The following is a 23,703-nucleotide window of genomic DNA, read 5'->3' on the forward strand; positions in this document are numbered from 1 at the left end:
AGGGCGCATCAATGAGGGAGTGTACCGTTGCACCAACAGTTACTTTCAAGTTCAAAAAGCAAAGAGATGTTGGACAAAAGGAGCCATCACATCGAACACACGATGGATGGCACTGCATTAATAGCATACACCAGTTTCACCAATTGTCTTTCTTCGAACTAACCATGGTCCATTACTGTTACGCCCTAACCAAAAGACATGCATGAGCATTGCCCACGTCCCCGCGAAATAATGCCAAAGTACGCTCCGCGAACTACGTCAACAACCTAGAGAACTACGTGTGCACCTCCAAGGCGTTGTATTCTACTCTGGATCAGCCACCTGCTCCATGATTCCTGGGTGTGGTGCAGCATTTCCCTTTGCCGCCATCGTCTCGTACAACATCCTCTTCCTTCTAACCGGCAGACCAACCTGGTGCAAAGATCAAAACATCATGTCAATGCTTGTAGAATAAATAGGAACTTCACCGGGAAACCGTCGTTAGCTTAAATAATAGCTCTCTTGCATGCGGTACGTCGACCTCCAGGCGAGTGGCATTGAAGTTCTTGTTGGGTTTCGTAGTAATTTCAAAAAATTTCCTACGCACACGCAAGATCATGTGATGCATAGCAACGAGAGGGGAGAGTGATGTCTACGTACCCAACGCAGACCGACTACGGAAGCGCTGACACGACGTAGAGGAAGTAGTCGTACGTCTTCACGATCCAACCGATCAAGCACCGAAACTACGGTACCTCCGAGTTCGAGCACACGTTCAGCTCGATGACGATCCCCGGACTCCGATCCAGCAAAGTGTCGGGGAAGAGTTCCGTCAGCACGACGGCGTGGTGACGATCTTGATGATCTACAGCAGCAGGGCTTCACCTAAACTCTGCTACAGTATTATCGAGGAATATGGTGGCAGGGGGCACCGCACACGGCTAAGGAATAGATCACGTGGATCAACTTGTGTGTTTCTGGGGTGCCTCTGCCTCAGTATATAAAGGAGCCAAGGGGGAGGGGGGCGCCGGCCAGGGAGGAGGGCGCAGGAGGAGTCCTACTCCTTCCGGGAGTAGGACTCCCCCCTCAATCCTATTCCAACTAGGATTCCCAAGGGGGGAAAGAGAGAGAGGGGGGCCGGCCACCTTCTCCTAATCCTAATAGGACTAGGGGAGGGGGAAGGTGCGCAGCCACCTTGGGCTGCCCCTTTATCCTTTCCACTAAGGCCCATGAAGGCCCATATGGCTCCCGGGGGGTTCCGGTAACCCTCCCGGTACTCCGGTAAAATCCCAATTTCACCCGGAACACTTCCGATATCCAAATATGGGCTTCCAATATATCAATCTTTACGTCGCGACCATTTCGAGACTCCTCATCATGTCCGTGATCACATCCGGGACTCCGAACAACCTTCGGTACGTCAAAATGCATAAACTCATAATATAACTGTCATCGTAACCTTAAGCGTGCGGACCCTACGGGTTCGAGAACAATGTAGACATGACCGAGACATGTCTCCGGTCAATAACCAATAGCGGGACCTGGATGCCCATATTGGCTCCTACATATTCTACGAAGATCTTTATCGGTCAGATCGCATAACAACATACGTTGTTCCCTTTGTCATCGGTATGTTACTTGCCCGAGATTCGATCGTCGGTATCCAATACCTAGTTCAATCTCGTTACCGGCAAGTCTCTTTACTCGTTCCGTAATACATCATCTCACAACTAACATATTAGTTGTAATGCTTGCAAGGCTTATGTGATGTGTATTACCGAGAGGGCCCAGAGATACCTCTCCGACAATCGGAGTGACAAATCCTAATCTCGAAATACGCCAACCCAACATCTACCTTTGGAGACACCTGTAATGCTCCTTTATAATCACCCAGTTACGTTGTGATGTTTGGTAGCACCCAAAGTGTTCCTCCGGCAAACGGGAGTTGCATAATCTCATAGTCATAGGAACATGTATAAGTCATGAAGAAAGCAATAGCAACATACTAAACGATCGGGTGCTAAGCTAATTGAATGGGTCATGTCAATCAGATCATTCAACTAATGATGTGACCTCGTTAATCAAATAACAACTCATTGTTCATGGTCAGGAAACATAACCATCTTTGATTAACGAGCTAGTCAAGTATAGGCATACTAGTGACACTTTGTTTGTCTATGTATTCACACATGTATTATGTTTCCGGTTAATACAATTCTAGCATGAATAATAAACATTTATCATGAAATAAGGAAATAAATAATAACTTTATTATTGCCTCTAGGGCATATTTCCTTCAGTTCTCTGCGTAGTAAGCTATGTAGCCAGGAGACTAACCACTGCAATGACAAGCATGTCCGTTAGAGAAGTAATATAGTTTTTGCAAATACTTGATGTACAATGCACAATCAATGCACCTTCCACATGCAACATGAATGTTCATGTTGTACCTCACGGTCCACTGTGATATGTCCATCTGCCATCCATCGTGTAACAGCGCACCTGCGCACTTCATACCATTAAGCATCAACATGATTGTCTTCCTGTGCTTAGCTCTATACGCATCCGAACCCATCTGCATGAAAACTGGGTCGAGGACATTCAGTTTCTTCATATGCATGTCAAAAACGTACAAGCACCAGTCTCTCATCATTGAGATAGGCATCATTATCTGCATCAGCATGAAAGATATAAGTTTGGAACAACAACGGCCACGGCTACTTAAGGGAAGCAAGCTGCCACGTACCATGCGACAAAGTCTCAACTGATATCCAATGCTCCCAGAAGAAAGCAACATCCGCAGCACAACAGCCCCCTCCGGGTCCAAGATGTTCTCAAAGTGCAACTGCATCAATCAATCAGTTTCTGTAAGCATCTTACACAACATATACTTATGGGCCACATATTAGCGTTACAATTTTTAACTCACCAGCACATCAGGAGATACAAAACCCCTCCAAACTGGTAATCCAACCATCTCCATCATCTTAATCTCTCTCTCATTGAATCCACGTACCCAAGCATCCATCCCATTGTAGTGCATCTCCCCTTTGAGACTGAACTGGTACTTTATCTTGTTGCCATCAAGTTTCAAATGTGTGGGGTGTGAGCTGTCATACCAAACACTATCAAAACAAAAAAATTTGTTAGGCCCATGGTAAGCAGAGACAAGAATAATTGTAGCAAACAAATGCAATCACTCTCACCATCCAAGAGAAGTAATGCAACAGAGATACTCCACATTGTCGTAGAACCCAAGGCAAACATGATCAGGGTACTGAAACTGCTTTAGCTCAAGCTCGAAAGGGGAGTAACCATAGTCTAGTTCTAGACTCAGGTATGCATTTGGATGAACTACAGCTGAGCACAAGAATAAACAGCCGCGTCAATGTGTCATGCCAATGAATCTGAAGCAACAAAAATTCAGTATGGGCGATCTTCAAATAAAACATACCAAGTGGATTAGGAGTCGGATCAGGGCTTTCCTCAACCCGAGGGAGAGTAAGCCTTTTGTTGCGGTTCGGAGTGTACTTAGCCATGTATCTGGCATGCGAACCCTCGCCGGCAGCACCAGCTTCTTCAATAAGCGGTTGCATCACATGATCTGCATCAATCACACCGAAAACTTAAACACCACAAACTGAACAACCTTAGGAAAGGTTTTGAAGTTCATTCAGTTTTCTATACCTTCAGTCATCCCACAGTACATACACGTGTCAACTAATCCACTTGGTATATCAGGCCCAGTGAGGGTGCATGGAGATGAAGGAGCGAGCATCTCGTGCATGGTTTTCTGACGAGTGGCCCTAGGAGCTATGTCTGACAGCCATGCAGAATGAAGATGGATCAGAAACTAGCATGTAATCACAACAATGCCATAGCGGGTTCTAGTTTGGAATTATACCACCAGTTGCTTTTGCCTTCCCCTTGCGGTCAACCACCACCATTGGTTTGTCCTCTGGCTCACTATCAACATGTGCTTCTCCAACTGTAGCAGCTGCTTGAACAAAAAGTGTATAAGTAATCATATAGTTGTTATGCCACAGGATGACACGGGCAAATTACCTGCAGTGGCAATCAGTCTAGTTGATGTGCCTTCATCAACGATCAGAAGATTCCCTTTATCTGTTTGACCAACAGTTGTAGCAAGGCTTCCCTCATTGTTCCTGTTCTCCACAACCACAACCATCATTGCTTGAGCAGCTTGCTGTGAACTTGCAGCCAGGTCTTATGCCACTGCAAAAGACACAACTAGAATCAGTGTCAAACAAAACATGACTTAATCTTGTATATAACCAATGGGAAGAATATCACATATGTACCTGCAGATTTTCCGTTACGTGGCGCATCAGGCGTGTTAACAGAAAATACAGGCGTCACGGAAGCATGCTTTTTCACGTGCGCCAGGAAGAAATCCAGAGTGCCCTCCAACTCATTTCGCCTGTTTTCTGCTGCTCTCTTCTTGATCTCACCCATGACACTGTCTCTGACACTGTCAAACACCTTGAGAAATTCAGCTTCTCGTCGCTGGTACTGGTAGTCCATGGCAGCTTTGAATGATTCAAGAACCTTTTTCCTGGTTTCGGTTGTATTGTTATTCATCTACACGTTCAATACAGCAAATCATAAAATACATATCTTAGGATATGTAACAGAACAAAACAGAGAACAACACTTGTTCAGAGAAAAAAGACAAGGAAATGTTCATTCGTGCGCCTCATCAGAGAAGCCGCCGGCTGCAACAGGAGTCGTTTGATCATGGTTTGAAGCACTAGCTGCCACACCAGCTCCACTGCTCTCACCATGGTGCTTAGGAGCATTGCCACACCACTGAATAATGTTTGCTGGCGGAGAACGAGGAATATCACCAAGCTGAAAGTGGCAGAGAAACAAGCACAAATAATGATATATTTTGTTGCATGCAAACAAGACAGGAAAAATCCAAGCAAGGACAAAATGTACCTCCAGACCGCATTCTATCCCCTGAGCAATTGCATGCTTCCGGATCAGCCCCCTTAGCATCATGTCAGAATAGTCAACAAGCCTAGGGAGTGGTAGCAGTAGCCTGCCTTGACGACCGTGCTAGTGGTAGTCCAGCCAGATCATCTAGCAGTTAACACGCCAAGAGAAATTAGTACAGATTAAATGATACACATGCTTGCATAATTTTGTTCTAATGCTACTGAACTAACCTGTGGGATGATAAGGCACCCAGTAAGGTTGACCAAAGGAGGATCACAGCTGAGTTCATCCCTTAACTTTCTTGCTGCTTCCCTCAGGCCCTCAACCACATAATCATAGAAATCAAACTCTGCTATCATCTCTGGCTCGTCCACAACAGGAAGTAGTTCATTTGCGATATTTGCTATGGCACCCCTAGGCACAAGGAAAGTAGAGCTGGCTAACAGTGTGACCGCCACCCTCATTGTGGTGCGCTCCTCACCCTCTATCGCAACTTTGCGAGCCCCTTGAACTATCTTCTTGACTTTGTGAACCGGGATGTTGTTCGACCTCGGCATACCAATGCCAAGTATGCCGTGGACTTTGCCAAGCAAGTCCTCACGATCTACAAGGCACCGGCCACCGGCGATGTCTATTTTCCTACCCCCGGCGCAAGACCAATACATCTAGCAACCTCTCTACTGTTAATCTCTATGAATACACCATCACCCATGTCCATCATCATGTTATCTGGGTTGATTCTAGATATCAAAGACATGGAAAAGATCATGTTTGTGTTCCCTAGCACTCTGATTTTGCACAACTCATCCATGCCTACATCTTTTAAAACACTTCTGACCTCAGGGTTCCATTCACCAACAAGAGATTGCAAGGCAATGGAGGTGAAGCAGGTCTGTACTGTAGGAGGACGCTTGGTCGTCACGGCCGAAGAACCAGCTACAGTATTATCGAGGAATATGGTGGCAGGGGGCACCGCACACGGCTAAGGAATAGATCACGTGGATCAACTTGTGTGTTTCTGGGGTGCCTCTGCCTCAGTATATAAAGGAGCCAAGGGGGAGGGGGGCGCCGGCCAGGGAGGAGGGCGCAGGAGGAGTCCTACTCCTTCCGGGAGTAGGACTCCCCCCTCAATCCTATTCCAACTAGGATTCCCAAGGGGGGGAAGAGAGAGAGGGGGGCCGGCCACCTTCTCCTAGTCCTAATAGGACTAGGGGAGGGGGAAGGTGCGCAGCCACCTTGGGCTGCCCCTTTCTCCTTTCCACTAAGGCCCATGAAGGCCCATATGGCTCCCGGGGGGTTCCGGTAACCCTCCCGGTACTCCGGTAAAATCCCGATTTCACCCGGAACACTTCCGATATCCAAATATAGGCTTCTAATATATCAATCTTTACGTCTCGACCATTTCGAGACTCCTCATCATGTCCGTGATCACATCCGGGACTCCGAACAACCTTCGGTACATCAAAATGCATAAACTCATAATATAACTGTCGTCGTAACCTTAAGCGTGCGGACCCTACGGGTTCGAGAACAATGTAGACATGACCGAGACATGTCTCCGGTCAATAACCAATAGCGGGACCTGGATGCCCATATTGGCTCCTACATATTCTACGAAGATCTTTATCGGTCAGATCGCATAACAACATACGTTGTTCCCTTTGTCATCGGTATGTTACTTGCCCGAGATTCGATCGTCGGTATCCAATACCTAGTTCAATCTCGTTACCGGCAAGTCTCTTTACTCGTTCCGTAATACATCATCTCACAACTAACATATTAGTTGTAATGCTTGCAAGGCTTATGTGATGTGTATTACCGAGAGGGCCCAGAGATACCTCTCCGACAATCGGAGTGACAAATCCTAATGTCGAGATACGCCAACCCAACATCTACCTTTGGAGACACCTGTAATGCTCCTTTAATCACCCAGTTACATTGTGACGTTTGGTAGCACCCAAAGTGTTCCTCCGGCAAACGGGAGTTGCATAATCTCATAGTCATAGGAACATGTATAAGTCATGAAGAAAGCAATAGCAACATACTAAACGATCGGGTGCTAAGCTAATTGAATGGGTCATGTCAATCAGATCATTCAACTAATGGTGTGACCTCATTAATCAAATAACAACTCATTGTTCATGGTCAGGAAACATAACCATCTTTGATTAACGAGCTAGTCAAGTATAGGCATACTAGTGACACTTTGTTTGTCTATGTATTCACACATGTATTATGTTTCCGGTTAATACAATTCTAGCATGAATAATAAACATTTATCATGAAATAAGGAAATAAATAATAACTTTATTATTGCCTCTAGGGCATATTTCCTTCAGTCTCCCACTTGCACTAGAGTCAATAATCTAGATCACATCACCATGTGATTAACATCGATAGTTCACATCATCATGTGATTAACACCCATAGTTCACATCGCTATGTGACCAACACCCAAAGGGTTTACTAGATTCAGTAATCTAGTTCACATCGCTATGTGATTAACACCCAAGGAGTACTAAGGTGTGATCATGTTTTGCTTGTGAGAGAATCTTAGTCAACGGGTCTGCCACATTCAGATCCGCATGTATTTTGCAAATTTCTATGTCAACAATGCTCTGCATGGAGCTATTCTAGCTAATTGCTCCCACTTTCAATATGTATCTAGACCGAGACTTAGAGTCATCTAGATTAGTGTCAAACTTGCATCGGCGTAACCCTTTACGATGAACCTTTTTTCACTTCCATAATCGAGAAAACATATCCTTATTTCACTAAGGATAATTCTGACCGCTGTCCAGTGATCTACTCCTAGATCACTATTGTACTCCCTTGCCAAACTCAGTGGTAGGGCATACAATAGATCTGGTATACAGCATGGCATACTTTATAGAACCTATGGCTGAGGCATAGGGAATGATTTTCATTCTCTTTTTATTTTCTGCCGTGGTCGGGCTTTGAGTCTTACTCAACTTCACACCTTGTAACACAGGCAAGAACTTTTTCTTTGACTGTTCCATTCTGAACTACTTCAAAATCTTTTCAAGGTATGTACTCATTGAAAAAACTTATCAAGCGTCTTGATCTATCTCTATAGATCTTGAAGCTCAATATGTAAGCAGCTTCACCGAAGTCTTTCTTTGAAAAACTCCTTTCAAACACTCCTTTTATGCTTTACAGAATAATTCTACATTATTTCCGATCAACAATATGTCATACACATATACTTATCAGAAATGATGTAGTGCTCCCACTAACTTTCTTGTAAATACAGGCTTCACCGCAAGTCTGTATAAAACTATATGCTTTGATCAACTTATCAAAGCGTATATTCCAACTCCGAGATTCTTGCACCAGTCCATAGATGGATCGCTGGAGCTTGCATATTTAGTTAACACCTTTAGGATCGACAAAACCTTCTAGTTGCATCGTATACAACTCTTCTTTAGTAAATCCATTAAGGAATGCAGTTTTGTTTATCCATTTGCCAGATTTCATAAAACGCGGCAATTGCTAACATGATTCGGACAGACTTAAGCATAGATACGAGTGAGAAGCTCTCATCGTAGTCAACACCTTGAACTTGTCGAAAACCTTTTGCGACAATTCTAGCTTTGTAGATAGTAACACTACTATCAGCGTCCGTCTTCCTCTTGAAGATCCATTTATTTTCTATGGCTTGCCGCTCGGGCAAGTCAACCAAAGTCCATACTTTGTTCTCATACATGGATCATATCTCAGATTTCATGGCCTCAAACCATTTCGCGGAATCTGGGCTCATCATTGCTTCCTCATAGTTCGCAAGTTCGTCATGGTCTAGTAACATGACTTTCCAGAACAGGATTACCGTACCACTCTGGTGCGGATCTCATCTAGTTTACCTATGAGATTTGGTAGTAACTTGATCTGAAGTTACATGATCATCATCATTAGCTTCCTCACTAATTGGTGTAGTAGTCACAGGAACAGATTTCTGTGATGAACTACTTTCCAATAAGGGAGCAGGTACAGTTACCTCATCAAGTTCTACTTTCCTCCCACTCACTTCTTTCGAGAGAAACTCCTTCTCTAGAAAAACTCCGAATTTAGCAACAAAAGTCTTGCCTTCGGATTTGTGATAGAAGGTGTACCCAACAGTCTCCTTTGGGTATCCTATGAAGACATATTTCTCCGATTTGGGTTTGAGCTTATTAGGATGAAACTTTTTCATATAAGCATCACAACCCCAAACTTTAAGAAACGACAACTTTGGTTTTTTGCCAAACCATACTTCAGATTGTGTCGTCTCAATGGACTTAGATGGTGCCCTATTTAACGTGAATGCAGCTGTCTCTAATGCATAACCCCAAAACGATAACGCTAGATCGGTAAGATACATCATAGATCGCACCATATCTAATAAAGTACGGTTATGACGTTCGGACACACCATTACATTGTGGTGTTCCAGGTGGCGTGAGTAGTGAAACTATTTCACATTGTTTTAACTGAAGGCCAAACTCGTAACTCAAATATTTTACCTCTGCGATCATATCGTAGAAACTTTTATTTTCTTGTTACGATGATTCTCCACTTCACTCTGAAATTCTTTGAACTTTTCAAATGTTTCAGACCTTTTTTTCATCAAGTAGATATACTCATATCTGCTCAAATCATCTGTGAAGATCAGAAAATAATGATATCTATCGCGAGCCTCAATATTCATCGGACCACATACATCAGTATGTATGATTTCCAACAAATCTGTTGCTTGCTTCATTGTTCCGGAGAACAGCGTTTTAGTCATCTTGCCCATGAGGCATGGTTCGCAAGCATCAAGTGATTCATAATCAAGTGATTCCAAAATCCCATCAGCATGGAGTTTCTTCATGCGCTTTACTCCAATATGACCTAAACGGCAGTGCTACAAATAAGTTGCACTATCATTATTAACTTTGCATCTTTTGGTTTCAATATTATGATTATGTGTATCACTACAATCGAGATCCAACGAACTTTTTTCATTGGGTGTGTAACCATATAAGGTTTTATTCATGTAAACAGAACAACAATTTATTCTCTTGCTTAAATGAATAACCGTATTACAATAAACATGATCAAATCATATTCATGCTTAACGCAAACACCAAATAACACTTATTCAGGTTCAACACTAATCCCGAAAGTATAGGGAGTGTGCGATGATGATCATATCAATCTTGGAACCACTTCCAACACACATCGTCACTTCACCCTTAACTAGTCTCTGTTTATTTTGCATCTCCCGTTTCGAGTTACTAATCTTAGCAACTGATCCAGTATCAAATACTGTGGGGTTGCTATAAACACTAGTAAAGTACACATCAATAACATGTATATCAAATATACTTATGTTCACTTTGCCATCCTTCTTATCTGCCAATCACTTGGGGTAGTTCCGCTTCCAGTGACCAGTCCCTTTGCAGTAGAAGCACTTAGTCTCAGGCTTAGGATCAGACTTGGGCTTCTTCACTTGAGCAGCAACTTGCTTGCCGTTCTTCTTGAAGTTCCCCTTCTTCCCTTTGCCTTTTTCTTGAAACTAGTGGTCTTGTCAACCATCAACACTTGATGTTTTTCTTGATTTCTACCTTCGTTGATTTCAGCATCACGAAGAGCTTGGGAGTTGTTTCCGTTATCCCTTGCATATTATAGTTCATCACGAAGTTCTACTAACTTGGTGATGGTGACTAGAGAATTCTGTCAATCACTATCTTATCTGGAAGATTAACTCCCACTTGATTCAAGCGATTGTTGCACTCAGACAATCTGGGCACATGCTCACTAGTTGAGCGATTCTCCTCCATCTTTTAGCTATAGAACTTGTTGGAGACTTCATATCTCTCAACTCGGGTATTTTCTTGAAATATTAACTTCAACTCCAGGAACATCTCATATGGTCCATGACGTTCAAAACGTCTTTGAAGTCCCGATTCTAAGCCGTTAAGCATGGTGCACTAAACTATCAAGTAGTCATCATATTGAGCTAGCCAAACGTTCATAACGTCTGCATCTGCTCCTGCAATAGGTCTGTCACCTAGCGGTGCATCAAGGACATAATTCTTCTGTGCAGCAATGAGGATAAACCTCAGATCACGGATCCAATCCGCATCTTTGCTACTAACATCTTTCAACACAATTTTCTCTAGGAACATATCAAAATAAACACATGAAAGCAACAATGCGAGCTATTGATCCACAACATAGATATGCTAATACTACCAGGACTAAGTTCATGATAAATTAAAGTTCAATTAATCATATTACTTAAGAACTCCCACTTAGATAGACATCCCTCTAATCTTCTAAGTGATCACGTGATCCAAATCAACTAAACCATGTCCGATCATCACGTGAGATAGTTTCATCGGTGAACATCATTATGTTGATCATATCTACTATATGATTCACGCTCGACCTTTCGGTCTCCGTGTTCCGAGGCCATATCTGCATATGCTAGGCTCGTCAAGTATAACCCGAGTATTCTGCTTGTGCAAAACTGGCTGGCACCCGTTGTAGATGGACGTAGAGCTTATCACACCCGATCATCACGTGGTGTCTGGGCACGACGAACTTTGGCAACGGTGCATACTCAGGGAGAACACTTCTTGATAATTTAGTGAGAGATCATCTTATAATGCGACCGTCAATCAAAGCAAGATAAGATGCATAAAAGAGATAAACATCACATGCAATCAAATTAAGTGATATGATATGGCCATCATCATCTTGTGCTTGTGATCTCCATCTCCGAAGCACCGTCATGATCACCATCGTCACCGGCGCGACACCTTGATCTCCATCGTAGCATCGTTGTCGTCTCGCCAATCTTATGCTTCCACGACTATCACTACCGTTTAGTAATAAAGTAAAGCATTACATTGCGATTGCATTGCATACAATAAAGCGAGAACCATATGGCTCCTGCCAGTTGCTGATAACTCGGTTACAAAACATGATCATCTCATACAATAAAATTCAGCATCATGCCTTGACCATATCACATCACAACATGCCCTGCAAAAACAAGTTAGACGTCCTCTACTTTGTTGTTGCAAGTTTTACGTGGCTGCTACGGGCTTAAGTAAGAACCAATCTCACCTACGCATCAAAACCACAATGATAGTTTGTCAAATAGACTCCGTTTTAACCTTCGCAAGGACCGGGCGTAGCCACACTCGGTTCAACTAAAGTTGGAGAGACAGTCGCCCGCAAGCCATCTATGTGCAAAGCACGTCAAGGGAACCGGTCTCGCGTAAGCGTACGCGTAAGGTTGGTCCGGGTCGTCTCGTCCAACAATACCGCCGAACCAAAGAATGACATGCTGGTAGGCAGTATGACTTGTATCGTCCACAACTCACTTGTGTTCTACTCGTGCATATAACATCAACATAAATAACCTAGGCTCTGATGCCACTGTTGGGTTTCGTAGTAATTTCAAAAAAATTCCTACGCACACGCAAGATCATGTGATGCATAGCAACGAGAGGGGAGAGTGATGTCTACGTACCCAACGCAGACCGACTGCAGAAGCGCTGACACGACGTAGAGGAAGTAGTCGTACGTCTTCACGATCCAACCGATCAAGCACCGAAACTACGGTACCTCCGAGTTCGAGCACACGTTCAGCTCGATGACGATCCCCTGACTCCGATCCAGCAAAGTGTCGGGGAAGAGTTCCGTCAGCACGACGGCGTGGTGACGATCTTGATGATCTACAGCAGCAGGGCTTCACCTAAACTCTGCTACAGTATTATCGAGGAATATGGTGGCAGGGGGCACCGCACACGGCTAAGGAATAGATCACGTGGATCAACTTGTGTGTTTCTGGGGTGCCTCTGCCTCAGTATATAAAGGAGCCAAGGGGGAGGGGGGCGCCGGCCAGGGAGGAGGGCGCAGGAGGAGTCCTACTCCTTCCGGGAGTAGGACTCCCCCCTCAATCCTATTCCAACTAGGATTCCCAAGGGGGGAAAGAGAGAGAGGGGGGCCGGCCACCTTCTCCTAATCCTAATAGGACTAGGGGAGGGGGAAGGTGCGCAGCCACCTTGGGCTGCCCCTTTATCCTTTCCACTAAGGCCCATGAAGGCCCATATGGCTCCCGGGGGGTTCCGGTAACCCTCCCGGTACTCCGGTAAAATCCCAATTTCACCCGGAACACTTTCGATATCCAAATATGGGCTTCCAATATATCAATCTTTACGTCGCGACCATTTCGAGACTCCTCATCATGTCCGTGATCACATCCGGGACTCCGAACAACCTTCGGTACGTCAAAATGCATAAACTCATAATATAACTGTCATCGTAACCTTAAGCGTGCGGACCCTACGGGTTCGAGAACAATGTAGACATGACCGAGACATGTCTCCGGTCAATAACCAATAGCGGGACCTGGATGCCCATATTGGCTCCTACATATTCTACGAAGATCTTTATCGGTCAGATCGCATAACAACATACGTTGTTCCCTTTGTCATCGGTATGTTACTTGCCCGAGATTCGATCGTCGGTATCCAATACCTAGTTCAATCTCGTTACCGGCAAGTCTCTTTACTCGTTCCGTAATACATCATCTCACAACTAACATATTAGTTGTAATGCTTGCAAGGCTTATGTGATGTGTATTACCGAGAGGGCCCAGAGATACCTCTCCGACAATCGGAGTGACAAATCCTAATCTCGAAATACGCCAACCCAACATCTACCTTTGGAGACACCTGTAATGCTCCTTTATAATCACCCAGTTACGTTGTGATGTTTTGTAGCACCCAAAGTGTTCCTCCGGCAAACGGGAGTTGCATAATCTCATAGTCATAGGAACATGTATAAGTCATGAAGAAAGCAATAGCAACATACTAAACGATCGGGTGCTAAGCTAATTGAATGGGTCATGTCAATCAGATCATTCAACTAATGATGTGACCTCGTTAATCAAATAACAACTCATTGTTCATGGTCAGGAAACATAACCATCTTTGATTAACGAGCTAGTCAAGTATAGGCATACTAGTGACACTTTGTTTGTCTATGTATTCACACATGTATTATGTTTCCGGTTAATACAATTCTAGCATGAATAATAAACATTTATCATGAAATAAGGAAATAAATAATAACTTTATTATTGCCTCTAGGGCATATTTCCTTCAGTTCTCTGCGTAGTAAGCTATGTAGCCAGGAGACTAACCACTGCAATGACAAGCATGTCCGTTAGAGAAGTAATATAGTTTTTGCAAATACTTGATGTACAATGCACAATCAATGCACCTTCCACATGCAACATGAATGTTCATGTTGTACCTCACGGTCCACTGTGATATGTCCATCTGCCATCCATCGTGTAACAGCGCACCTGCGCACTTCATACCATTAAGCATCAACATGATTGTCTTCCTGTGCTTAGCTCTATACGCATCCGAACCCATCTGCATGAAAACTGGGTCGAGGACATTCAGTTTCTTCATATGCATGTCAAAAACGTACAAGCACCAGTCTCTCATCATTGAGATAGGCATCATTATCTGCATCAGCATGAAAGATATAAGTTTGGAACAACAACGGCCACGGCTACTTAAGGGAAGCAAGCTGCCACGTACCATGCGACAAAGTCTCAACTGATATCCAATGCTCCCAGAAGAAAGCAACATCCGCAGCACAACAGCCCCCTCCGGGTCCAAGATGTTCTCAAAGTGCAACTGCATCAATCAATCAGTTTCTGTAAGCATCTTACACAACATATACTTATGGGCCACATATTAGCGTTACAATTTTTAACTCACCGGCACATCAGGAGATACAAAACCCCTCCAAACTGGTAATCCAACCATCTCCATCATCTTAATCTCTCTCTCATTGAATCCACGTACCCAAGCATCCATCCCATTGTAGTGCATCTCCCCTTTGAGACTGAACTGGTACTTTATCTTGTTGCCATCAAGTTTCAAATGTGTGGGGTGTGAGCTGTCATACCAAACACTATCAAAACAAAAAAATTTGTTAGGCCCATGGTAAGCAGAGACAAGAATAATTGTAGCAAACAAATGCAATCACTCTCACCATCCAAGAGAAGTAATGCAACAGAGATACTCCACATTGTCGTAGAACCCAAGGCAAACATGATCAGGGTACTGAAACTGCTTTAGCTCAAGCTCGAAAGGGGAGTAACCATAGTCTAGTTCTAGACTCAGGTATGCATTTGGATGAACTACAGCTGAGCACAAGAATAAACAGCCGCGTCAATGTGTCATGCCAATGAATCTGAAGCAACAAAAATTCAGTATGGGCGATCTTCAAATAAAACATACCAAGTGGATTAGGAGTCGGATCAGGGCTTTCCTCAACCCCAGGGAGAGTAAGCCTTTTGTTGCGGTTCGGAGTGTACTTAGCCATGTATCTGGCATGCGAACCCTCGCCGGCAGCACCAGCTTCTTCAATAAGCGGTTGCATCACATGATCTGCATTAATCACACCAAAAACTTAAACACCACAAACTGAACAACCTTAGGAAAGGTTTTGAAGTTCATTCAGTTTTCTATACCTTCAGTCATCCCACAGTACATACACGTGTCAACTAATCCACTTGGTATATCAGGCCTAGTGAGGGTGCATGGAGATGAAGGAGCGAGCATCTCGTGCATGGTTTTCTGACGAGTGGCCCTAGGAGCTATGTCTGACAGCCATGCAGAATGAAGATGGATCAGAAACTAGCATGTAATCACAACAATGCCATAGCGGGTTCTAGTTTGGAATTATACCACCAGTTGCTTTTGCCTTCCCCTTGCGGTCAACCACCACCATTGGTTTGTCCTCTGGCTCACTATCAGCATGTGCTTCTCCAACTGCAGCAGCTGCTTGAACAAAAAGTGTATAAGTAATCATATAGTTGTTATGCCACAGGATGACACGGGCAAATTACCTGCAGTGGCAATCAGTCTAGTTGATGTGCCTTCATCAACGATCAGAAGATTCCCTTTATCTGTTTGACCAACAGTTGTAGCAAGGCTTCCCTCATTGTTCCTGTTCTCCACAACCACAACCATCATTGCTTGAGCAGCTTGCTGTGAACTTGCAGCCAGGTCTTATGCCACTGCAAAAGACACAACTAGAATCAGTGTCAAACAAAACATGACTTAATCTTGTATATAACCAATGGGAAGAATATCACATATGTACCTGCAGATTTTCCGTTACGTGGCGCATCAGGCGTGTTAACAGAAAATACAGGCGTCACGGAAGCATGCTTTTTCACGTGCGCCAGGAAGAAATCCAGAGTGCCCTCCAACTCATTTCGCCTGTTTTCTGCTGCTCTCTTCTTGATCTCACCCATGACACTGTCTCTGACACTGTCAAACACCTTGAGAAATTCAGCTTCTCGTCGCTGGTACTGGTAGTCCATGGCAGCTTTGAATGATTCAAGAACCTTTTTCCTGGTTTCGGTTGTATTGTTATTCATCTACACGTTCAATACAACAAATCATAAAATACATATCTTAGGATATGTAACAGAACAAAACAGAGAACAGCACTTGTTCAGAGAAAAAACACAAGGAAATGTTCATTCGTGCGCCTCATCAGAGAAGCCGCCGGCTGCAACAGGAGTCGTTTGATCATGGTTTGAAGCACTAGCTGCCACACCAGCTCCACTGCTCTCACCATGGTGCTTAGGAGCATTGCCACACCACTGAATAATGTTTGCTGGCGGAGAACGAGGAATATCACCAAGCTGAAAGTGGCAGAGAAACAAGCACAAATAATGATATATTTTGTTGCATGCAAACAAGACAGGAAAAATCCAAGCAAGGACAAAATGTACCTCCAGACCGCATTCTATCCCCTGAGCAATTGCATGCTTCCGGATCAGCCCCCTTAGCATCATGTCAGAATAGTCAACAAGCCTAGGGAGTGGTAGCAGTAGCCTGCCTTGACGACCGTGCTAGTGGTAGTCCAGCCAGATCATCTAGCAGTTAACACGCCAAGAGAAATTAGTACAGATTAAATGATACACATGCTTGCATAATTTTGTTCTAATGCTACTGAACTAACCTGTGGGATGATAAGGCACCCAGTAAGGTTGACCAAAGGAGGATCACAGCTGAGTTCATCCCTTAACTTTCTTGCTGCTTCCCTCAGGCCCTCAACCACATAATCACAGAAATCAAACTCTGCTATCATCTCTGGCTCGTCCACAACAGGAAGTAGTTCATTTGCGATATTTGCTATGGCACCCCTAGGCACAAGGAAAGTAGAGCTGGCTAACAGTGTGACCGCCACCCTCATTGTGGTGCGCTCCTCACCCTCTATCGCAACTTTGCGAGCCCCTTGAACTATCTTCTTGACTTTGTGAACCGGGATGTTGTTCGACCTCGGCATACCAGTGCCAAGTATGCCGTGGACTTTGCCAAGCAAGTCCTCACGATCTACAAGGCACCGGCCACCGGCGATGTCTATTTTCCTACCCCCGGCGCAAGACCAATACATCTAGCAACCTCTCTACTGTTAATCTCTATGAATACACCATCACCCATGTCCATCATCATGTTATCTGGGTTGATTCTAGATATCAAAGACATGGAAAAGATCATGTTTGTGTTCCCTAGCACTCTGATTTTGCACAACTCATCCATGCCTACATCTTTTAAAACACTTCTGACCTCAGGGTTCCATTCACCAACAAGAGATTGCAAGGCAATGGAGGTGAAGCAGGTCTGTACTGTAGGAGGACGCTTGGTCGTCGCGGCCGAAGAACCAGCGGTGGTCATGACCGCTGCTGCCGGAGGTGCCGCCTTTGGTGGGCGACCCCGCGCCATCACCCCCGCTAACTGGCCGACTAGATCTGATTCATCAAGAACCAGCAAAGAAAGTGCAGTCAGCAATGCAAACCGAAGAAAAAACGATCAAGTAGCAGGCCAGATTTCCTCCGCGGGCAAAGAGATTACCTTGTTCTTCCTTCAGTCAATGCAGTGGTCGTCAATGGTGGTGTGTGCGGCTGTGGGCGGCGTCACTTCCGAGGGAGGGAGGTGGCAGGTGTGGGGTGGGATGGATAATGAGTTGGTCCAGCACCGGGGCATTTATACACATGCGCCATCCCTTCGGCAAGCGTCCTAATGGAACAGCGGTAGGTGAACCCTATTAACCGTGTTATGACACTTTTCTTAATCATGTGCTTAGACATCGGTTAACAGCAGCGTGCCTTTTTGCATGGGAGCCTTTGCATGCAAGACTTGCACACCCCATGAGTAGTGGGCCCATCACACACACACACACACACGAGTGACAAGTGGGACCATCACTTGCAACTCATGCATGGGTTCACACAACAAACCAGGCAAGGGTGCAATGGGTTGCCACACCAGCAAATGATTGTCTTAGTAAAACAAAATTGTTAACATAATTCATCACACGTGTTATGGAGTGTACTCTCACAAAACGTGGTGATTGTCAACTACATGCCACATCGCAACTCATTGGACCAGCTAAACTAAACCTTCACCCATTTGTTGGGGGGCTGTCGGTGTCATCATCCTCGTCACCTTGGTAAACAGGCCCTGTTCCGGATTCATTATCGCCATCCGCGAGCTCCAAAGTATTGCCAGATGGATCTTCTCTTCGGAATGGATCAAACTCTCCCGTCTCCTCACCCGTGCATGGAATATGTGGAAGTACACAGATCTGGAAAAAAAAGCAAATTAACACACCAAAGCATCGATCGTCTTCAAAGTGTAATCATGGACAGAAAATTTAAAGTTGTCTGTTACATTTTCTGCAACGTGAATCATCTCAATCACGGCATGCTCAACTGGTCCTTGCCCGAGCACACTGGTCTGAGGTCATGAAATGCATTATTTAAGCAAACAACAGGAAATTAATGTATGATTTTTTTAATACTAGCGCAAACCTCGTCCGCTGCGGTGCAAAGAGAAGCCGATGCATGTGACACGCTGCCCTCCGCGACGACATGCAATGCACCACCTTGCTGCAAGTTGCAAAACACAAAAATTAACTCACAACACTATCGCATATTTGCTAACAGTAGAGATTAGAGGAACTAACAACTAGCGAACTGGGCGCCAGGGTTGATCCATCGGAGGTAGTGACCGCGGAATGCACGTCCACACTATTGGTGGGGGCCATCAAATCCTTACAAGACTGAATTTGGAGGAAGCCCGCCACCTCTATTTATAGAGCATCCAAATTTTCGTTTTCCCTCCATGTCCATACGTTCGAATTTCGAAATCCAAGCGCTCCAAAACTGAGGTATGGTGAAAATTTGAAACTTGGCGAGCTAGTCTCCATAGGCTCATATAGAACTGAAAATCGGCGTCATCTCCATAGGCATGCCCTAGCAGTACAGACGCATTTACTTGCCCGTGTGTTCTTCATCTTTGTCTGTTAAAAACATCTTGTCACCGCGAGTACAAGCACATCCCACGCCCAGCACGCCATCATCAAGCATGTAAAGTTTTCGAGTAGCGAACCTGCATTGTGACATGTCCATGTCCTAGCACAGATGGACGCCCACGCTTGTACAGTGCTTTTCTGGAGCAGGAGACAGGCGCGCCGCACGCTGCACGTCTTTGTACAGGTATCCATTAGGTGTCTTCTGTGTGGATTAGAACGATTTAAATTTACCACACGGTCGATCATGTGTTCATATTAACCATAATTACCAGCGTGTTATATTCTGGAAGCCAAAAAATGCCCCCGGTGCTCTCACCGCGCACACGCAAGTTAAGGAAATTAATTAAAAGAGCAACCCCTAACAATTGCAGGCGCATTTACGTTGGAAGCATATCTACTTTACTAGATACGCAATCCGTTTTTTTTCGGGAGAGGACGGGGTAGAAAACCAAGACAGCACGCTCGTCAACTAGACTAGGGTGGGTAGATGCAGGCACATGTGTTCCTCCTTGTCAGTCTGTTCCCAGACCTCGCCCCCGATGCCTCTTGAGAAACCAAGAGACGCACCGAGAGACGTGTCTGGTCAAATCAACTTGCTGTGCATGCATCAGCAAATTATCACATCAGCTCTCCCATGCCTCTGACGAAACAAGCACGCGCGCGCGGCTCCATTGACCTTTCTCCTGTGGCTTGTGGCAATGAAAGAAAAAACATTCCCAGAGCTGTGGGAGTTTTTTATACACAGGGCCCATTGGAATCAGATAACGCGGCCCATGATGAAGGAAATATGCCCTAGAAGCAATAATAAAGTTATTATTTATTTTCTTATATCATGATAAAGGTTTATTATTCATGCTAGAATTGTATTAACCGGAAACATAATACATGTGTGAATAAATAGACAAACAGAGTGTCACTAGTATGCCTCTACTAGACTAGCTCGTTAATCAAAGATGGTTATGTTTCCTAACCATGAACAAAGAGTTGTTATTTGATTAACGAGGTCACATCATTAGTTGAATGATCTGATTGACATGACCCATTCTATTAGCTTAGCACCCGATCGTTTAGTATGTTGCTATTGCTTTATCCATGACTTATACATGTTCCTATGACTATGAGATTATGCAACTCCCGTTTTGCCGGAGGAACACTTTGGGTACTACCAAACGTCACAACGTAACTGGGTGATTATAAAGGAGTACTACAGGTGTCTCCAATGGTAGATGTTGGGTTGGCGTATTTCGAGATTAGGATTTGTCACTCCGATCGTCGGAGAGGTATCTCTGGGCCCCTCTCGGTAATGCACATCACTTAAGCCTTGCAAGCATGGCAACTAATGAGTTAGTTGCGGGATGATGTATTACGAAACGAGTAAAGAGACTTGCCGGTAACGAGATTGAACTAAGTATTGGATACTGACGATCGAATCTCGGGCAAGTAAACATACCGATGACAAAGGGAACAACGTATGTTGTTATGCGGTCTGACCGATAAAGATCTTCGTAGAATATGTAGGAACCAATATGGGCATCCAGGTCCCGCTATTGGTTATTGACCGGAGACGTGTCTCGGTCATGTCTACATTGTTCTCGAACCGTAGGGTCCGCACGCTTAACGTTACGATGACAGTTATTATGAGTTTATGCATTTTGATGTACCGAAGGTTGTTCGGAGTCCCGGATGTGATCACGGACATGACGAGGAGTCTCGAAATGGTCGAGACGTAAAGATTGATATATTGGAAGCCTATGTTTGGACATCGGAAGTGTTCCGGGTGAAATCGGGATTTTACCGAAATACCGGGAGGGTTACCGGAACCCCCCGGGAGCCAAATGGGCCAACATGGGCCTTGGTGGAAAGGTGAAAGGGCTGCCCCATGGGCTGCGCGCCTCCCCCCCCTTCCCCTAGTCCTATTAGGACTAGGGAAGGTGGCCGGCCACCCCCTCTCTCTTTCCCCACTTGGGGAGTCCTATTTGGAATAGGATTGAAGGGGAGTCCTACTCCCGGCGGGAGTAGGACTCCTCCTATGGCTGCCGCACCCCTCCCCCTTTGCCCCTTTATATACGGGGGCAGGGGGCACCTCTTGACACACAATTGATCATTGAGATCGTTCCTTAGCCGTGTGCGGTGCCCCCTGCCACCATATTCTACCTCGGTCATATTGTTGCAGTGCTTAGGCGAAGCCCTGCGTCGGTAGTACATCAAGATCGTCACCATGCCGTCGTGCTGACGGAACTCTTCCTCGACGCTTTGCTGGATCGGAGCCCGAGGGTCGTCATCGAGCTGAACGTGTGCTAAGAACTCGGAGGTGCCGGAGTAACGGTGCTTGGATCGGTCGGATCGGGAAGAAGACGTACAACTACTTCCTCTACGTTGTGTCAACGCTTCCGTTGCGATCTACAAGGGTACGTAGATCATACTCTCCCCTCGTTGCTATGCATCACCATGATCTTGCGTGTGCGTAGGAAAATTTTGAAATTTACACGTTCCCCAGCAGTGGCATCCGAGCCTAGGTTTTATGGTTTGATGTTATATGCACGAGTAGAACACAAGTGAGTTTTGGACGATACAAGTCATACTGCCTAACAGCATGTCATACTTTGGTTCGGTGGTATTGTTGGACGAGACGACCCGGACCAACCTTACGCGTACGCTTACGCGAGACCGGTTCCCTCGACATGCTTTGCACAGAGATGGCTTGCGGGCGACTGTCTCCCCAACTTTAGTTGAACCAAGTATGGCTACGCCCGGTCCTTGAGAAGGTTAAAACGGAGTCTATTTGACAAACTATCGTTGTGGTTTTGATGCGTAGGTGAGATTGGTTCTTACTTAAGCCCGTAGCAGCCACGTAAAACTTGCAACAACAAAGTAGAGGACGTCTAACTTGTTTTTGCAGGGCATGTTGTGATGTGATATGGTCAAGGCATGATGCTGAATTTTATTGTATGAGATGATCATGTTTTGTAACCGAGTTATCAGCAACTGGCAGGAGCCATATGGTTCTCGCTTTATTGTATGCAATGCAATCGCAATGTAATGCTTTACTTTATTACTAAACGGTAGTGATAGTCGTGGAAGCATAAGATTGGCGAGACGACAACGATGCTACGATGGAGATCAAGGTGTCGCGCCGGTGACGATGGTGATCATGACGGTGCTTCGGAGATGGAGATCACAAGCACAAGATGATGATGGCCATATCATATTATTTATATTGATTGCATCTGATGTTTATCCTTTTATGCATCTTATCTTGCTTTGATTGACGGTAGCATTATAAGATGATCTCTCACTAAATTATTAAGAAGTGTTCTCCCTGAGTATGCACCGTTGCAAAAGTTCTTCGTGCTGAGACACCACGTGATGATCGGGTGTGATAGGATCTACGTTCAAATACAACGGGTGCAAAACAGTTGCACACGCGGAATACTCAGGTTATACTTGACGAGCCAAGCATATACAGATATGGCCTCGGAACACGGAGACCGAAAGGTCGAGCGTGAATCATATAGTAGATATGATCAACATAACGATGTTCACCATTGAAAACTACTCCATCTCACGTGATGATCGGTTATGGTTTAGTTGATTTGGATCACGTGATCACTTAGAGGATTAGAGGGATGTCTATCTAAGTGGGAGTTCTTAAGTAAATTTGATTAACTGAACTTAAACTTATCATGAACTTAGTACCTGATAGTATCTTGCTTGTTTATGTTGATTGTAGATAGATGGCTCGTGATGTTGTTCCGTTAAATTTTAATGCGTTCCTTGAGAAAGCAAAGTTGAAAGATGATGGTAGCAATTACACGGACTGGGTCCGTAACTTGAGGATTATCCTCATTGCTGCACAGAAGAATTACGTCCTGGAAGCACCGCTAGGTGCCAGGCCTGCTGCTAGAGCAACACCAGAAGTTATGAACGTCTGGCAGAGAAAAGCTGATGACTACTCGATAGTTCAGTGTGCCATGCTTTACGGCTTAGAATCGGGACTTCAACGACGTTTTGAACATCATGGAGCATATGAGATGTTCCAGGAGTTGAAGTTAATATTTCAAGCAAATGCCCGGATTGAGAGATATGAAGTCTCCAATAAGTTCTATAGCTGTAAGATGGAGGAGAACAGTTCTGTCAGTGAGCATATACTCAAAATGTCTGGGTATAATAATCACTTGATTCAATTGGGAGTTACTCTTCCGGATGATTGCGTCATTGACAGAATTCTCCAATCACTGCCACCAAGCTACAAAAGCTTCGTGATGAACTATAATATGCAAGGGATGAACAAGACTATTCCCGAGCTCTTCGCAATGCTGAAAGCTGCGGAGGTAGAAATCAAGAAGGAGCA

The 23,703-nt window shown here is 44.7% G+C and overlaps 2 protein-coding genes and 2 long non-coding RNA genes across 5 annotated transcripts; all 4 read right to left on the reverse strand.

Moving 5' to 3' along the window:
* Nucleotides 1-303: 303 nt before the first annotated feature.
* On the reverse strand, nt 304-4,614 carry LOC125528759 (uncharacterized). Its single transcript, XM_087532032.1, has 9 exons — nt 4,302-4,614; nt 4,045-4,215; nt 3,884-3,976; nt 3,667-3,798; nt 3,434-3,583; nt 3,186-3,339; nt 2,909-3,104; nt 2,726-2,824; nt 304-411 (listed from the first exon to the last, which is right to left on the reverse strand). Exons 2-9 carry the CDS (start codon nt 4,169-4,171, stop codon nt 304-306), a joined length of 1,059 nt encoding a protein of 352 aa, XP_087388158.1. The 5' UTR covers nt 4,172-4,215; nt 4,302-4,614.
* Nucleotides 4,615-4,701: 87 nt separating this feature from the next.
* On the reverse strand, nt 4,702-5,267 carry LOC147958300 (uncharacterized). The gene is made up of 3 exons (XR_015612319.1): nt 5,172-5,267; nt 4,942-5,085; nt 4,702-4,851 (listed from the first exon to the last, which is right to left on the reverse strand). It is a non-coding gene; the product is annotated as an uncharacterized LOC147958300 (long non-coding RNA).
* Nucleotides 5,268-14,101: 8,834 nt separating this feature from the next.
* LOC125528760 (uncharacterized) lies at nt 14,102-15,774 on the reverse strand. Its single transcript, XM_048693200.2, has 8 exons — nt 15,710-15,774; nt 15,493-15,624; nt 15,260-15,409; nt 15,012-15,165; nt 14,735-14,930; nt 14,552-14,650; nt 14,223-14,476; nt 14,102-14,144 (listed from the first exon to the last, which is right to left on the reverse strand). The coding sequence occupies exons 1-8, from the start codon at nt 15,750-15,752 to the stop codon at nt 14,138-14,140; spliced, it is 1,035 nt and encodes a 344-aa protein (XP_048549157.2). The 5' UTR covers nt 15,753-15,774; the 3' UTR covers nt 14,102-14,137.
* A 102-nt stretch (nt 15,775-15,876) lies between these two features.
* On the reverse strand, nt 15,877-17,985 carry LOC125528762 (uncharacterized). 2 transcript variants are annotated; one of them, XR_015611402.1, is made up of 6 exons: nt 17,891-17,985; nt 17,606-17,787; nt 16,998-17,507; nt 16,768-16,911; nt 16,128-16,677; nt 15,877-16,041 (listed from the first exon to the last, which is right to left on the reverse strand). It is a non-coding gene; the product is annotated as an uncharacterized LOC125528762 (long non-coding RNA). The 2 variants fall into 2 exon arrangements; XR_007292464.2 differs by having other exon boundaries at nt 16,998-17,787.
* Between the last annotated feature and the right edge of the window lie 5,718 nt (nt 17,986-23,703).

The sequence above is a fragment of the Triticum urartu genome, chromosome 7A (genome assembly GCF_056163025.1).
Source record: "Triticum urartu cultivar PI428250 chromosome 7A, HENAU_Tu73, whole genome shotgun sequence".
NCBI lineage: Eukaryota > Viridiplantae > Streptophyta > Magnoliopsida > Poales > Poaceae > Triticum > Triticum urartu.

What these genes read in the sequence shown, in the direction of transcription:
- LOC125528760 (XM_048693200.2), bottom strand. Translation starts at nt 15,752, where the DNA reads ATGGTGGTGGTTGACCGCAAGGGGAAGGCAAAAGCAACTGGTG. An exon ending in TCCGACTCCTAATCCACTTG is followed by an intron (nt 15,166 to 15,259) that starts GTATGTTTTATT and finishes TCTTGTGCTCAG; the next exon opens with CTGTAGTTCATCCAAATGCA. An exon ending in AGTTGAGACTTTGTCGCATG is followed by an intron (nt 14,477 to 14,551) that starts GTACGTGGCAGC and finishes ATGCTGATGCAG; the next exon opens with ATAATGATGCCTATCTCAAT.
- LOC125528759 (XM_087532032.1), bottom strand. Translation starts at nt 4,171, where the DNA reads ATGATGGTTGTGGTTGTGGAGAACAGGAACAATGAGGGAAGCCTTGCT. An exon ending in GAAGGCAAAAGCAACTGGTG is followed by an intron (nt 3,799 to 3,883) that starts GTATAATTCCAA and finishes CATGGCTGTCAG; the next exon opens with ACATAGCTCCTAGGGCCACT. An exon ending in GTACTGTGGGATGACTGAAG is followed by an intron (nt 3,584 to 3,666) that starts GTATAGAAAACT and finishes TGATTGATGCAG; the next exon opens with ATCATGTGATGCAACCGCTT.